Raw genomic sequence first — 18,501 nt, 5'->3', positions numbered from 1 at the left:
CACAGTATTACCTATTTACTGTGTTTTGGTCAAATTAATGCAGCCTTGGTGAGCATAAGAGACAAAAGAATAATAATTAAAAAAAAACATTACCCACCCCAAACTTTTAAAAGCTAGTGTATGTAATCCAGGATGAGTCATCAATAATTTTGGTCCTATTTCACACCAGATAATGACTATAAATTTGACATGTTTCTTTCTCCTAAAGGGAGTTTTGTCACTGCACAGAGTGCACTAGCGTTTATTTGACCTCAAATGGAACACAAATGGACTGAAAGCCACAAAATGTTGATTTCACAGGGTCTGTAGCAAATTTGACTTGCTTTGGTCGTGTGGCAGTCAGTGTGCTTTGATGACTCATACAGCATCACAGAAAAACCTGCCCAAAAGAGCCCTGATATGGATATATAGAGTGTGTATATGTGTGTGCAAGTGTGTTGTCAATCCAAGTGCACATATGTCTCCTGAAATCTGATACTGTGTTCACTAATGCGTGTCCGGACTTGATTCACACTGTCCATTAGTAACCTGTATATACATGTGTGTGTGTGTGTGTGTGTGCAGGCCTGGAGTGAGTCATGCTTGCTATTAGGTTCCACAAATGTGAGTGTGTTCATGTGTGCAGTGGACGTGCTTTTGTGATCGTGTGCAGTTGTATCCATGTGTGTCTTGTCAATCAGTGCTCCAGCCAATGGAATAATTCAAGGAAAGCAGCTTTCTCTCTCTCTCTCTCAACCTTTCTCTTTCTTTTTCTCTCAAGCTTTACTCCATCTCTCACACTGTTTACGCAAATGGAATCAATAAAGCTGCTCGTAATGCTGTAATCAGGGGATTTATTGCGTGCTTGGATCAGTGTAACTACTCTCACCCTTTGGCTACCAGTCACTTTTACCTTGATTTAAGACAGACGCTCCAGTGTTTTGGAAGGGAAAGAGCTGATCTTAGATCAGCTTGGAAGCAGGTTCTAAAAGCCGTCTGAAATGCCAAAGCCAGAGGGTTTATTTCACTGTACCCTTTGATTATTAGTGCTGCTTGCTGAGGCATTACTATTGCTTATATACTTGAAGTTAGGGATTTGAACAAACCCTTAACCCTAAGTAATGAATAAACTTCAGAGTGCCGCCCTTTATGATTTGACTCCTCAAATGCAATTAATTTTACTTCTCCAACCAACCAGATTTGCTTATTATATATATATAGACTTACACTGAAGGAGCGATCCAAGCTATTTATATCAATCTATAAAGTACATTATTCATTTAAAAATAATAATATTAATATAACATTTGCTTAATTAGCTTCATGTTTGGAAATCTTTCAGCCAGCTGAAACTCACTTAGCAAGTCATTTTAGAATCTGCTTGATTAATTTCTAAACACAGTTCTTATAAAAAATTATGTTTTTTTTTATTATAAAAAATCATAGAACAATAGTTTTCTTTTGAAGTAGACATCTTTAGAAAAAGTAAGAATTTGTAAAAACTGAACTCTGTAATTGGTTGTTTATGACATGATGTAACTTGAACTCAATTCACAAGCATTAGCAAGAAGTCACATGACCATTGCAGTTATTTGGGTCATGAGACACGTGTGTAAAAGGAGCAAGACAGAATGGGGAGGAGATTTTACATTTGGTACAAAAACCCTTAACTAATTAAGAGAGAAATGTCCCAAAGGTGTAGGCTATATTGCAGCAGCCCCCTGTAGCTCCATAGCAGGATCACTGTTTAAGTGTTATGAAGCATGCATTGAAGTTTTGAATTGAATAAGCCCATTGATGGAGCTGCATGACAGAGCTCACTCTCCTACAGCGTCCTCAAACTCTTTGGCTGTGTTTCACCAGAAGGGCCCCCTGGTGCAGCTCCTTGAAAAGGCTAATCATGATGTTTATGTGGCTCACACACTTATCTCTGACTTTGCCGGGGTTACAATCACTCTCATCTCGAATAGGAGACCACATGGAGCTGGATTTGATGTAGGCCTTACTTTGTAGAGTGACTTTATAAGCATATCAATTGAGCAGTGATTTCCATCTCTCTCTCTCTTTCAGTCTCTCTAGAAACATTTTAATAGCAATAATAAGTATTAACAATAACATTTATTTATTTACAGTGACCCTTCATAATATTGTAGCAGTGACTTTTATCTATTTATTTATATTGAAATAAAAAATATGTATAATTTAGATTATTTCCGATATTTATATATCACCCTCAAAATAATGTTGTTTCTGTGTGATCACTGGAGGTGTATTATGGGAATGAATATGCTGCATGCTTCTAAGAGCTTTTAAGTGATAAAGACACATAAGCACTGCTACAACACTGATATGAATGCAAACCCTGTGTTGGAAGAGTTGATGGTATAGATGTATGTATGTCTCCATTCTTCATTTCCATTCTCTTGCACACACACCCTGTCATCCAATCACTGGCTCGCTCTCCTCTCTCCCCGCCCCCTGTTGCTATGGAGACTCAGGAAGTCTTCCAGGTGCCTTGGTGGTTGGGAGATACAGCAACTTCTCCTCATTTTGTCTGTCCTCAATTACATCTTCATGTTTCCTCTTCAGTCCCTGCCTCTTAAATTCCTTCTCCTGTTCGCTGTCATTTGTTTTATCCTGCTCATTTCATTTTCCTTTTCTATTATGTTATTTTATTATGTCTTTCATTATCCATTCTTCACTCTTTTTCTCTAAATCTTGATTTATTTTCCCTTCCTTTTTGCATCTTTTACCCTTCATTTTTCTCTGAACATTGAGTCTTGTTTTTCTCTTCCACAGTGTCCAGAGTTCTACATGCAAGTGATTTTGTTTTTCTTTCTTTCTTTCTTTCTTTCTTTCTTTCTTTCTTTCTTTCTTTCTTTCTTTCTTTCTTTCTTTCTTTCTTTTACTCTAGTTAGACACCAATCATTCTAATTTGGCCATTGTTTGTATATATGGTAACAATATGCATGGTGTTGAATTAGCTCTCAAACTGGATATTCAGTACAACAGTAAAAATGTGAAATATTATTGTGGTTTAAAATAACTGCTTTGTATTTGAATATATTTTTAAATGTAATTTATTACTGTAATGCCAAAGCTGAATTTTCAGCATCATTATTACTCCAGTCTCCATTACTCTAATTTGCTGATTTAGTGATCAAGAAACATTTATTATTAATTAATTGTAGAACTTTGATAAATAAAATAAATAATTTGATAAATAGAAAGTTAAGAAGAACAGCATTTATTTGAAATAGAATTATATTCTTTAATGTTTACTGACTTTTTGATAAAAGTGATAAAAAAAAAAAAAAAAAAAAAAAAAAACTCAGACTTACCTTGGCCTTACCTGCAATTTTGCATAGTATCACAGTTTCCACAAAAATATGGAGCTCCAAGTTAATAAAAAAAGTTATGATTCCAATCTTTTGACCGGTAGTGTACATCTTAAAAATGACATAAACATCCATATCTGTATCTGTTCGAAGTTTAAGAGTGACTCAGATAATCTGCAAAAAGCACAAATATTGTGATATCATCAGCAGAATAAATTCAGCATCGTGTGAAAATGGAAGTGCAAGACATTTGATATCTGTGAGATGTGATTGTTTTTTATTCTCCAATTCTTCATGCCATCTGACCCAGATCCTCACAACCTTATCAGTGTGCACCAGTGACTGAGCTTGCACTGACCCCACGTATATAAACACAGGGCTTGACTGTGTATGTGTGTGTGTGTGTGTGTGTGATCTTTGTCTGTCCTCAATTACAGATTAGCTCAGATTTCAATGACTCCTCTCTCTGTGTGCCATGGATTCAGGTTAAAGCACGACCAAGAAGGTTTTGAGGGAGATATTTCAGCAAGCCCAGCAGATATTCTAAATGTAAAGAATCTGAAGACTCTAAAGATTCTATTTCTAAAAATTATAACAATGTTTTCTGCAGCATTATGTTTTTCGAGTTAACTGGATTTGTCAAATGAACAACCGGATAGTAGTTAGACTGAAGTTTTGCCAAGCTTTACAAATAAGCATCTTAACACTGTGTACACATAACACAGTAATAGTTCTTGGCTCATTTTGAATCCGACCGTCTGGTTCAGTGAGCGAGCAAGTAATTCAAACCAGTTCAAAGAGGAAGTGACTGATTCAGTCTGTGATTCATTCAGACCAGTGAGTCCTCAAGTGTCCAGTTCAGTCTGCTTCACCAGCTGATCAACTGACTCCTAAAAAAGAACCATTTTAACTGATTAATTCATTTGGATTTATCAAAATCATCACAGATTCCACAAAAATATTAAGCGGCACAACTATTTTCAACATTGGTAATAATAAGAAAAGTTTCTTAAGCAGCAAATAAGCAGATTAGAATGATTTCTGAAGGATTGTGTGATACTTAAGACTGAGTAATGACGCTAAAAATTAAGCGTCTCAGGAATATTTTTTTTTTTGATTGAAAATTTTTAATAAATGGAGCCTTGGTGACATTTTTTTTTTTTTTATGTTCCAAAAACCAAACCGAAACTGTTTTCCCCCCTCCATTTTCTTAAGATCTAGAGGTATTCAATATTCTAAAGTCAAAAGAAAAAAATGTAAAATATGAAGTTTAACTGCTAAATAGTCTAAACCTAAAAATTCTATATTGAAAGATTTCAGAGATTCTGTGGCTGGAAACAGATGGGTTCAGGAAAAGTCTGAATTTGAGCCAGCAACCCAATTTTTTTTTTTTTTTTTTTTTTTAAACACAATATAATGTGCATCCCTCTCTGTGTTAATATGCCTTTTTTTAATCAAAGGGCATTATTGTTACAAATTTTCATTCAGAGTAACTTTAACCTTGTTATCTTTTCCTCATCATTTTTCTCTTCTTCATTTGGTTCCCACAACAGCTCCTCCTAGCTTTTACTCTCTCAGTTTCTCTCAGTTCTTGTAAATGTTTCTTACTAATGAGCACAGCCCACCGGGACTTTCCAGTCAGAGCTCTTACAGGGTCACATTTGCATGGAAGCAGCTCAAGAAGAATCGCCCAGCTTCTGTTACTGGTTTCCTGAAGTTGTTTTTGATTCTTAGTACTCAGATTTACATTTGTTTGTGGTAATAATCTGCAGCTGTTTGTACTTCAAATGCCCAAAAGGGACAAATGTGGAGAGCTACGGAAAACAAAGTGAACAAAATGATTTTCAGGAAACACGAGTACATGATTTTAAACCGAGATCATGACATTTTTCATTAGTTACAGACAGAAGCGATGAAAAGTAAATATTAATACTGGTGATAGTTGATGGAATCTGTTATATTGACTGATTTTACATGTTGTGTTTCATGTGTCTTCCCACAGATGCAGATTCTCGACAAGTTCCCAATCGAGGGAGGGCAGAAAGATCCCAAAAAAAGGATTATCCCTTTTCTTCCAGGTGATTTTAGGAGGAGCTTTTCCTCTCCTTTGCACACACACACAAACACACAGACCTGCAAACGCATGGCATCAGCAGATCTGTCCACAGTAAGTCATGGTTATGCTGGGATGGGGTCGTGCTTCTGTTCTTGACTTACTCAAATGCAGGAAGCAGGCACACGAGTCATTGAGATGAGCAGCACCATTCCCAGAGAACAAAAGCCATCAATAAGAAGAAAATGAGAAGAGCGAGACAGAGATACAGAGAGATCGAGACACGTTTTCCCGGCTTGCTGACGCGGCTGCTCTATTCCCTGGACATTTAGTGTCTCTCTTGTTCTGTTTTCCAGCAAGTCCCTCTGTTAGTTCTCACATCCTTCAATACGAACACACCAGCTCAGATTATCACTGGCTCCATTCGATTATTTACTGGAATGCAGTGTAATTGGTTAGATTACTACAATATTAAGTGGATTATAAAAGCATTCAGAGCATTTGTAAGGGAATAATAGGGTTTCAAGTGTCAAACCATTAAATCTGTGCACTGTCTTCATTTAATTCCTTTCTGATTATTAGACTCCATTGGGACCTTAAAGAGGGACAGATCAGATAATATGTCTAAATACTATAAAGAGTTTTCTTGTATTTATTGTTTTATTAGAAGACCTCATGTCATGGTGTGATAGATGCAAATATTTGCGATCCTCGATATTTTGTTCCATTTTCCTCTAGCTAATGGTTTCTATATTTATAAAAACTTTATACATCAAATTTTATATCAACTTGGACTACAGTCTTGGACTAATGCCATTGATTTTAAATGTTTGTGAAATTTACTAGCAATTTCTGAGTAAAATTTCTAAAATTTCTGGTTTCTATACCAATATGTTTTTCAGTGTACATGTAGGAGCACATAATAGTAGAATATAAAATAAGTCAAGGTCAATCAATGGTTTTTAACGGTTTTGTTCTCAAGGGTTTTGTTCATTCTGCACAATGCTGAGTATCTCTCAGTGTTTTCTTGAGCGTAAGCAGCTTGAGATAGGAGAGCATGACAGCTGGAGCTTGGTGTTATGTGGTGATCTTATCTCCTCCAAACGTCTGAATCTGATTAGGATGTTCCAGATCTGAAGAATAACACATGGCGTCTCTCTTCAGTAGCTTCCCTGTGTATCATGTTTCTAAACAGTTTCTTATGGGTTATTCTAAAATGCACTGGACTTAGTTTACAGCAGTGAGTGGGGCTCAATATTAAAGATTATTTATTTATTCTCAATTGGGCCAGTATGTCTGATTTTTACATTTTCATTGGTTCAGCTAAATATCATAAATAATTATATAAGATACATAATTTAATTTAATTGAATAAAAAAAAATTCACTTTATTATTTTTAAAATTAAATTAATTTTAATTTTTTTTAAATCAAATTAAATAAACTGAAATCTAAAACCAATTATTTAACAATATGAATTTATAATCACAAACTTTCTGTAAAGCAATGGAATAAAATGCAACAGATTTGTGTATTATTTTCATGCATTCTAACTGCTTTCCAAACTATTATTTAAGTTATTCTTGCAATTTCAGCAAGAGCTCTTTCTGGAAACTAGATAATGTTATTATAGATACCATTATGTTATTGCATGCTGTTGTTATAGAATGATTTTATAAAGTAGACCACATATTTGATTCTACCTTTTATTTTAAAGGTAAAATCCTATTCCGACGGAGTCATGTGAGAGACGTGGCCATGAAGAGACTACGCTTTATTGACGACTATTGCAGAGTAAGTCTCTCTTTTCCTTCCTTCCTTCCTTCCTTCCTTCCTCTTTGTCGGTGCTTTTGTGTTTTGTCTTCTTTTATTATCTTATTTAATATGTGTAGGCTATATTACTTTATTTAGAAAACCACTGAACTGTGAGAGGTTCTTTATAGCCCTTTTCCATTGACAGACACTGTTGTTTCTGTTTGTGTGTGTCCCATGCTGTCATGGGGAAGTGTTGCTCACATACATGTGTGTGTTCAGCATATGAGGTTGATAACATAATTAGGAGTGTGGTCATGACACTGGCGTACCTCAAGGTTCAACATTAAGACCCTCTTCGTTCTTACTGATTTTCTACTGATCCTTCTGCTGTTCAAAGAAGCATTACTTAGTGCAAAATTCATTTGAAACATATTAATAAAAAAAATGTGCAAGTAAAATAAAGTTATCTAGCAGCATGAGGGATATGTGTGTTTACTATGAGTGTGGTGAGATGTATTATTAAGGTATTTAAAGATGGTCAACTTTTAATATCAGTTAAACTGCTTTGCTGCATTGAAGCTATTTAGTTTATGTATTTTCAAGATCCCAAGTCTATTGTTTTGACTTCCTCTAGAGGGTTTCAAGCCATAAATAGCGTTGTCAAATCCCCCCAAATCACAAATTTCACCCTGAACGAAAGAAAAATAGCACTGGAGTTCTATGCATCTTCACCACATCAGGTTTTGAGAGTGAGTTTGCTTCATTATCAGACAATATCTGCCATCTTGTTGAAATATGATTATGCTAATGTGCTGAACAACAAAACTCTTGCAACACACATGAAAAAGAGTCTGTTAAAGTCTTCAAACACGTCACATTTGGTTACACAAGTATATAAATTACAGCAAGCGAACACTTGCACTTATTGGTGTTCGCTGTCATGTTTACTTTGCCAATAGCTATATAGGTTACCCAATAACACCTTTTAAATGATGTTTGAGGGACTTAAAAGACTTGTTTCTTCCTCCTCTTCTCCTTCTCTTTATCTTTTCCCCTCAAGTGACATGTCTCGTTTTCTTTCCTCCCCCCTTCTTCCTGATGGAATAGAGCCCACCTTTTTAAACAATCCACCTAGACAAACACACAGCACGTGTAAACACACACACACACACACACAAACACACAAACACTCAAGTGGAGAGCAGCTGTTAAAGTGGGCTAGTGAGACGGTGAGGCAGCATTAAGGGGGGTCTTGGACGGACTGCTGTTGTGGCAACAATCTCCATGACATCCACACAAAGGACATTAAAAAAGACAGTTCCAAAAATAGTTCAGAACATAGAATTAACCTTAACATAAATGTCTTTAAGGCGCCCATTGTTTTATTTATTTAATTTATTTTTTTTAATCACTAAGCTATTGGCAGCTTTTGTTGAACATTTTCTTAATCAGCCTTTAATTATGTGACAGTTGATTGTATGACATTTAGATAATTAACGTCCTCCAGATTTCATCCTTTCACTGTAAAACACGTCGAAATCACTTCATGAGAGAGAGGGGGGGGGTGTGTCTTTGAAGGGCTTAAACGTATGATGTTTACCAGCTATTTCCTGAAAGCTTTAATTAGACAAACCATCTCCATTTAATTGCATTGTGTTCTTCAAAGATAAATAAATAACATGGTTTACTCCAGGGATTCTTCAGAGGAGTTGTCTCTCTCTCCCCCACCTTTCCTTTTTATTTTTTCCTCTGTTCCTTTGCTAAATTTCAAATCATGTTTGAAAGCAATTGGAACACAGACTGTATTTATTAGACAAATGTTTGTGTGAAAATGGAATCTGTAGGATTCTTTTTTTTTTAATGATGTTCCAGATCCATTTAAAACATTACATTTAAAATTGTTTTCTCATGCTGTATTTAAAATCTTAAAAATCTTATGCTGTATTTTTCCTCTTGTCACCCTGAACATCGTGTTTATCATCGACCCTTATGGAGATTTCAAAGGAAGTAACATTCAGTATAGTAGAGACTCAGTAGTCGGCTGTGTTTCTGGATGATTTTGGTGTCTTATCGTCTGGTTTCATGTCTTATCTGTCTGTCTGTCTGTCTGTCTGTCAGGCGCTGGTTCGGCTTCCTCCCCAGATCTCGCAGAGTGAGGAAGTTCTCCGCTTCTTCGAGACCAAACCAGATGATATCAACCCTCCCGTAGAGTGAGTGTCACACAGAACTTCTCAAACCAATGTCTGCACATTGTCTCAAACAGAGCAACCAAAATTAATGCATTTACACAAATATGAATCTATAGCTATATGTGGAACGGAATACAGTACAGTACTGCTAAATGTTACTACACAACACTCTATGCTGCATAGTATATATATATTTTTTTTAAGTGTGTTCAAAGGTTGACATCAATTTTGTCTCAGATGTTTCTCTTAAAATCGATTATAGAAAAATCAACAATTTGCTGATTTGACTTTGAATCCACATTATAAGAGAATTTGGGGGAAATATTTGAGTGTTTATTTCAGCCTGATCTCACAGCAATTCGTACATATTTTATGAGGTGGCTAATTCGTTTGAATTTGTACAACCTCATTCATACAAATTCATTTTATTTGTGCAAAATCGTACATATTTTACGAGTTGCACAATTTGTATGAATTTGTACGAATGATCTACACCTAACCCCGCCCCTAAACCTACCCGTCGCTGGAGTCTAGACAAATCGTTTATATATTAAATATATTTATATATAATATAAAAGAAAAAAAAATATATATATATAAATATATTTATAAATGTAAATATTTTCAAAATATATAATGTATGTGTGTGTATTAGTACACATACATATATAATGTAAACAGAAAGTTTTATTTTGGATGCAATTGATCACGATTAATCACTTGACAGCAATAATATATATATATATATATATATATATATATATATATATATATATATATATATATATACACACACACACACACACACACACACACACACACAATAATAAAAATGTACAAAACACACACATTTCTAAAACGTTACCTAAAATGAAAACGGAAAATATAACAAAAATGATTTCCAATAATAATAAAAACCATAATAGTATATCAGTGATTAAAGAGAAACATCTAAACAAAATAAATAAAATGGATCCATTTGATTTCTTAAAGAAACGATTCTGATATAAAAGAGATGATTTTTTTGTGTGTATTTATTGTGGCGCTGGAAATGGAAGATTGAGTGGGTTGCACTGTGGGATACAATATTCCATGCAATGTTTTCTGGATATTCACAGAATTCGCCGAACACAGTGTACATGCTGCATACAGACTCGCCTGATTTCTCACACTCCCACACATTCTGCATGGTGTTGTGTACATTTCTGAGCCTCGTGCTGTATTTACATACTTTCATTTTATTAGCTCTGTAAAGATTTTCATAATTGGGCTCTCAAGAATGTGACTTCTTAATTGTAAGAGAACTTGTGTGTGTGAAAAGAGGTGCAAATGTGTTTCTATGTGTGAGAGAGAAAGAACCGCACTTTTTCTTCATTATGCAGCTTGAAGTCACTCCCAACACGACACATTTTAATCACAGGGATGGTTTTGTTTAATTAACACTGACGTGAATGTGTGCAGTCCTCTGTGAGTGTATATACTGTATGAACGTCTTCCCCCAGGCTGGGCCATAATTAGCTCCCAAGAATCCCATGGAAATTTGAGCCAAAAGAATAACCTAAAAAATGTATAGAGGAGAAAGCCATGTTGTGAATAGTTTATTAGCTATATACTGTACACTAGCATTCAGTAAGAAATTAATACTTTTTATACATTTAATTGTATCCAAAAATATGAAGTAGCACAGCTTTTTTAAACACTGATAATAATACAAAATGTTTCTTAAGCATCACATCAGCATATTAAAATGATTTCTGAAGAATCACGTGACACTGAAAACTGGAGCAATGATGCTGGAAATTCAGCTTTGCATTACAGGAATAAATTACATTTTAAAATATATTAAAGTTGACAACAGCTTCTTTAAAATTATAATAACATTTCATAAAATAACTGTTGTTACTGTATTTTTGATCAAATAAATGCAGCCACAATTCACATGTTGAACAGATGTGTAGGCAAATTCAAATTCAAATTAATTATTTTAATTTCTTTATTTAAAATATAAATAAGTGGCACTATGAAAGCAGTACAAATGACTTGGGCATCAAAGCCTTTAATTTTTTTATTTTTATTTTAAAAGAGGGCATATTGACTGTGTTGTAATTGTCAATCATCAGTCGCTGCCTGATTGTTTTGTAATCTCGCGTAAGCAGCTCTGTTTGCTGTAGAAGTGGAATGAAAAAATGAACACGAGTCTGTGACCGTTTACTTTCATTCCTCGTGTCTTTATATTTTTCTTTTCTGTTGCTTGGCCACTGTTTCTGCACTCGGAGCTGTCCGTCACACGCTCATTTGAAATTCTCTGCTTTTCTTTCCTTCTGTCTGGATTCCTCCCTAGTGATATGAAGTAGGCAATCTATTTTCATGTTCAAAACACATTCATCATATGCTGCAGTGGCTACACACAACCACGCACTTACTGTACACACACACTGCTCACTCTATACTACTATCCAGAAAAACATCATCATTTTGTCTGTCATCTACAGTTGCAACCTTGAACACTCTCGTGATTTTATAATCCTGCTCGTGTCCGTGGACAGTTCTTTATATTATAACAACCCGACTCTAACAAAAAATTGTGTGCGTGTTTACAGGATGTTACAATCAAGGACATACATGTCAAATGTACTTCATTCATATTTCTGAGAACGCTTTCATCTAAAGTAAATGAAAGAAAGATTGTATGCCAATTGGTCAGTACAGCATTCCATCCCTTTCAGAGAAATTATATTATTAGTAATTAACAATACTGTGTTATAAACTGCTTGTCCATAGGCTGCTGTGTAGTGTTTAAGCATAATATCTGAGTATTTATAAATTGAGCACATTTTGAGGCATTGTTGAGATCACTTCTCAAAGCAGGCTTATTATTCTTTAATAAAACTAAAACTACAACTATTATTAAGGTACAATTTATCAGTTTCTTTTACTTTGATTTGAAGTATTTGACGAAAAATAAAGTTGAATTCCCAGGCAAACACCCGCAACACTTTAGATTGTACAGTATTACATTTGTATGTGTCTAGCAGTAGATTTACTGTAATTGGTCACACAAATGTGTGCATCTCTCTGTAGATATTGATTCTCTGTAGCAGCAGCATATGTTGTGCTCAGCTGTTCACACTATCTGTGCTGATCTTTTTCAGTGGGCTGATTTCACAGGTGTCTGTTTCTTAACTTATGTGAGACACTTGAAATGGCTTACAGCGCCATTCAGATGCTGTCATACAGATGCATGTCTGCAGGCAGTCAAAGGCAGAGATTAGTGTTGTTAGAACATGTAACCAGTTTTATTTTATTTTATTTTATTTTATTTTATTTTATTTAGCAAGTATGCATTAAATCGATCAAAACTAAAAGTAAATGCATTTATAATGCTCCAAAAGATTTTTATTTCAAATAAATGCTGTTCTCTGAAGTGTTAACGGACTGTATGACATTGAAGACTGCTGAAAATTTAGCTTTGCCATCACAGGAATCAATGATATTTATTTATTTTTTAAATATATGAAATAGTTATTTTAAAATGCAATTATATTTCTGATTTTACTTATCAAATAAATGCAGCATTGGTGAAAATATAGCTTTGCCATCACAGGAATAAATTGTATTTTTAAATAGTTTCAAATAAAAAAAATATATATTTTAAAATGCAATAATATTTGACAATATTACTTTTCAAATAAATGCAGCATTGGAGATCATAAAGGACTCATAACCCCCTCAGAAACATTTTAGCATGTATTGTATTACAAAAAAAATAAAATTCTGGCTGAATATGGAAATAAGATACTTTTTGACATGTCTTTATATATCTTTATATGTATATATATATATATATATATATATATATATGTATGTATGTATATATATATATATATATATATATATATATATATATACATACATATATATATATATACATACATATATGTATGTATGTATGTATGTATATATATATATATATATATATATATATATATATGTATATGTATATATATGTATATTATTATTATTATTATTATTATTATTATTATTATACTATATCATAGTATCATGCTACTGTTTCTTTCAAGTATGACTTACTTTCTTTCGTCTGCTGTTGAAAAATGTACTTCTCTCTGATTTCCATGGTCAGTAATTATATTACGTGCTGTATGTAGCTCCAAAATAGTACGCACATAATAGTATCATAATAGTATGACATGTTACACTTATTTCAAGACTTCTGAAGCTTCGTATGATGAGCAAACTCAAATTTAAGTCAATATATGATCATAATCTCATTTTTTTTTAGTGGTTCTTTGTCATTTTGAAGCTGGGAATCTCACATTACTAAAAAAGAGGGTGACTATATCTTGAACAATAAATAGTGTTACTTGCGAAATATTACAATCATTTGCCACTATGAACTGTTAAACTCATGTTGCCAGATTATTATCACTGGAAACAGATGGTCATTTCATAACATTAGCTAGATTTAGCCTTCTAGGCGAGATGTGGAGTCATGGAGTTCATTGAATAATGGATTGGTTGAATGCGGTCTGTCTGTCGGTTGAAGTGAAGGTGAAATCTGAGATGCTTTTGTGCCGTGTAAGTGTGCTGCTAGTGTTTCTGTTTTTAGATGGATATGAATTATTGATTCGCTGAAGATTTCCACCGGGAAATAAATTCCCCCGAGGAAGAACACGCACGTGAGCGCTCACTTTCAGCAAATACTGATTTCAAACGAGCTGCTGGTTCCATAACACCGTATCATCTCCCTTCCTCCGTGTTCATGGCATTTGTTTTGTATGGTGGATTTGTTTTTTAATGACCACAGTTTGTGCCAGAAGACTTGTAGTGTGTTTGCGCTGCATGGCTGTTCTCAGGGACAATGTAGGGCACTGTTGACAATGAAACCCCTCTGTTAACACAGCTGGAGGGAAAGAACTCCGTCCATCTGAGGAAGACAGACAAAGATGCTCTTTCAAAGCTCACAATGAGCCACAACTAATTCTGAATTGCTGCTAGACAACATTAGACAGTGAAATCAGGGAGGATTTAAGATTTAGCCTACATTTGAAGAAAAAAGTAAGTTTTATACATGTAATATATCACGATTGTCACTGTCAGGACAGCAGAAGATAATTTTATATTCGGTAAGTTTGTCTAACATATATAACACTGTAAAATGTATTTTTTGTTTGTTTGTTTTTTTTTTGAAGTTGTAAATGAAAAAAAGATTATTGGAGTATGTTTTGCAAAATAAATATTTCAGACGGTCTACTCTTTCTAAAAAAAACAAAAACAAAAACAAACAAAAAAAATAAATAAATGTACATACTTTAATGGCATGGTATAAGATATCGACTTAATGCAAATTTAAGATCTGTGTAGATATTTTATAGAATTGAGCTACAGAACACCTCAGTGACTGAGTTAAAATCAAAATATCAGATAAATGCAAATCTTCCTAAAGCATAACACTTTTTTTTTTTAAACAATCAAGGGGAAATTTACTATTTGGAGCCATCTGCTGGAAGACATTTAAATTGCAGCTTAAACAGACAAAAATGGAAACGTGAACGTCTTCCTTATTTCTGCATTTGGGAGATGTGATTGATACATTTTCTGTTTTTTATTATTATCATTATTATTATTATTATTATTATTGATGTTGTAATAAAAGAAAAACATTTTATTCTGATTTAATTCTTTAAATAACATTACTTCTGTTCACGCAAATGCCAAATAATTGTTTTCTGATTTTATTTCTTTGTTTGTTTGTAAGTGTAGATTGTAAAAATATATTTGATTATTTACACTGAACAAATGGAGACACCCTGTCCTAATTGTCAGTGTAAATTAACTGTTATGACCACCAGAGGGCGCTCTAAAAGCATTTACTATCATTCCTATCTATTGTTTTATTACCCTTTTTTGTAGGAATTTTTTTATTTTAGATCTTATTTTCTCGACAGTGTCAATCCTTATTTGCATTTTGGGGCTTGCTGAGTGTTAATTTTAGACACGGCATGCTGAAAATGGAATTGACACATTTTGATTAAATTTTAATTGGATTATAAGAAATATAATTTGTTATATGAATATATATCTAGCTGACAGTTGTCTGCTGTCTTTGAGTCTTTCTGTGTCACACACTCACACCCATAATTTAAATACACTGTGGCTGGTTGCTTTCCTGTCAGACACATTTTTTCCAGCCAGACTGAATTCTTTACATATCCTGAGCTCACAGACAAGCGACTGGAGTCCCAGGAGATCTGTGAACACTGCAGCATGCGTTCACAGCCCACTGAGGAGTGTTCTCCCCTTAAGTGTGCAAAAGAGTGCCACACAAAAGCTGCTATCCAGTACAGTCAGAATTGAGATGTCATGGCTGTATTACTGTACACAATTGCACAAGAAATAGCATTAACATTCAAACTCACAGAAAGGATATCCTATAGCTCTCTAGCATAAGATCCCTCCAGTATCTCTCTGTCTGTCCATGATTCCATGGATTCAACCCATGCACTGACATCAGATCTGAGACAGATGGCAATGATCACAGCGGCGTTTCCTCGTCAAAAAGAAGTTTGCTATTTTAGACCATCTGATGTTGAGCAGTCTCTCTCACTGTCTCTCTCTGTTTTCCGACTGTGTACAGGGGGACATTTTTTATTAGCTGGTATGATGGATGGTTGTTGGTAGGCTGTGTATTCCCACATGGAGTGCTGTAAATCCTGACCTGGTTATCCTATAGTCTTTCTGTAATTAAATGGGATGGGGGCTCTGACTTAAACCCCTTAGAGAAACAAGTGACATTTGATCACAGTGCTGCAAATAAATACACTCAAAATTAGATTAAAAATGTATATTTCGGTTCCTATATTTTCAGTTTAGATCATAATTTAAATTTTATTGTATTATTTATATTAATATATATATATATATATATATATATATATATATATATTTTTTTTATTAATGTGACAACCACAATATGTCCAAATATGTTTTAAAAAACAGTTTGAACTGAATATTTAGTGTTTTTTTATTTAAATATTATTAAATATTTAAATGTTTTTTTTTTTTTTTTTTTTGAGCGATAAAAAAAATAAGAGTTTTTGATAGAAGTCTCTTTTGTAACAAGGCTACATTTATTTGATCGAAAAAACAGTAAATATTATAACAGTTGACAAGAATTTTCAACAGTCATTACTTTAGACTTAAGTTCTGATATTTTATGTAATATCAAACTGTTATCCAAAATCTTTTTATTATCAATGGCGAAAACACTATTGCTTAATATTTTTGCTGAAACAGCGACAGCTTTTTTTTTCCTTTCAGGAAAATTTGTTGAACAAAACGTTAAATAGAAAAACACTGATTTGATATAGAAAACCTTTATATTATTATAAATATCTTGACTGTCTTTTTTGATCAGCTTAATGTTGGATAGAAGTAAAATAACTGACCATAAACAGTTTATATATAAATTATACATGGATTATAGTGTATTATTAACACTAAAAGTGTTGATTTCAAATATGAAAGGCTAATGTAATAGGTCGTCTGGGTATAAAGCAAGTGTTTTGGTATGAAATGAAAGAGTTGTTCAGTGGAGAGTCATGAATAGCTGATTTAGGTGCAAAGCCAGGTGGTCACTGGTCACAGTGACTGATTATTGTGTGGCTCTTCGGGGGGTTAATGCCAGATAAAACTAGTTAATTATCTAAAGTGCTGTTGCCTGAAGGCCTGATAAGATGATCAGTCAAGGAAAGAGACAGACAATGAGACACAGAGTAAGAACAAAGGATAGCCAAAAATAATTGGGATTTAGCAAAGCTGAAGGCCTGTTTCATGTGGCATGTCTGTTGAGGTCCTTTTAGCCAACGGAACTTTCATGGAGGAAAATGACATCACAATGCTGCTTGGCTGATGGCACCACACGAATGTGCACTTGCTCTTAAAGGGATAGTCCAATCAAACATTAAAATTCTGTCATTGTTTTCTCATCCACATGTTTTTTTTTTCTTATACCGATTTGATTTTCTTTCTTGTGTGGAATGTAAAATAAGATATTTTGAAGAATGTTAATAACCAAACATTTTCAGTTACAACTGACTTCCACTGCAGTTCAACGGGGAACCGAAACTGGCAGAACAGAATCAAAAAGATAGCAAAATTGTCCCAAATCCATTACAACCCCCAGGTGATGGAAAAACCTCTGCGCTGTGTTGAATCATATTTCAGCCTAATTCCTAAAACCGCATTAGTTTGCTGTTAGGAACCATTAGCCTTTAGATTTCTCGTTGTTTTTCCATATTATACAAGGAGAATGTCTTCCATATAAACACAGAATGGTTTTTTTCTAACCTTCAGTGAACCGTTGAGAAATCTCAAGAGCTGAGAGTGTGCAGTTCCACCGAAGATCTCGGTGCTCTCCGTAAACACGCATCATGAGGCTTTAGTTTCAGTAAATGCTAGATCTGTTTGTAACTCAGAAGTCTTGTGTTGTAACACATGGTCCAGTTTCCCTTCCTCGCTGACGCAGAAACAGAACAATAACGGAAACCGAAGTATGCAGCCAGAGGCTCAAGTTATGAAACATTGCTTGGCATTTCTTGGTATTTTTGTTCTTCTAGTGTGCATATGGTTGTGTGTATTTTCCTGTTCTTTGACATTGCACTAAAGGAACGACCCAAGCTGTAAAACGTAACACAAATATCATAAATATATATTGATTTGGGCCTTGCAACCACCTAAATATGACCCAAGACGCTACCAACTGCATAGCAAGCTAAAATCACTCTGAACACCCAAGCTAGCTAGTTTCTTGCTTTCTTTCTGTCTGGTAAAAGTTCGGTGTAAGAGTCAGAGGTCACTGGTTAGCATGCAGGCCCACCCGTTCCTCCTTTCCACACCTCCTGTCCTCTTCCCCGTCTCTAATGCTTTGCAGATGCTCAGGCCAGTAAATACACTTCAACGCTACTCTCTCAGAGTCTGTCATGGAGAGGTATCACGGAGTTTAAGCTTTGCTGAGGGGTTTGGAACAAATACAGAACCTCTGAACCCTGTTAAACACACTTTAACAACGGCTGATGAACCACGCTGTTCAAACGTGGTGAAAGAAATGATTACTTCTATTCAGCAAAGGGAGCAAATTCAGTAAACTGATCAAAAGTGAGAGTAAA

At 34.4% G+C, this 18,501-nt stretch overlaps 1 protein-coding gene across 1 annotated transcript in view; it reads left to right on the top strand.

Moving 5' to 3' along the window:
• Nucleotides 1-18,501, top strand: part of LOC113098159 (SH3 and PX domain-containing protein 2A-like) — an 82,496-nt gene that overhangs the window by 25,692 nt on the left and 38,303 nt on the right. The window contains exons 3-5 of the mRNA XM_026263112.1: nucleotides 5,320-5,395; nucleotides 7,087-7,163; nucleotides 9,243-9,334. Coding sequence (XP_026118897.1) covers nucleotides 5,320-5,395; nucleotides 7,087-7,163; nucleotides 9,243-9,334 — 245 coding nt within the window. The remainder of the gene's footprint in view (nucleotides 1-5,319; nucleotides 5,396-7,086; nucleotides 7,164-9,242; nucleotides 9,335-18,501) is intronic.

The sequence above is a fragment of the Carassius auratus genome, unplaced genomic scaffold (genome assembly GCF_003368295.1).
Source record: "Carassius auratus strain Wakin unplaced genomic scaffold, ASM336829v1 scaf_tig00216435, whole genome shotgun sequence".
NCBI classification, from domain to species: domain Eukaryota; kingdom Metazoa; phylum Chordata; class Actinopteri; order Cypriniformes; family Cyprinidae; genus Carassius; species Carassius auratus.
The sequence above is the reverse complement of the archived record's forward strand: the minus strand, read 5'-3'. Positions and strand labels throughout refer to the sequence as shown.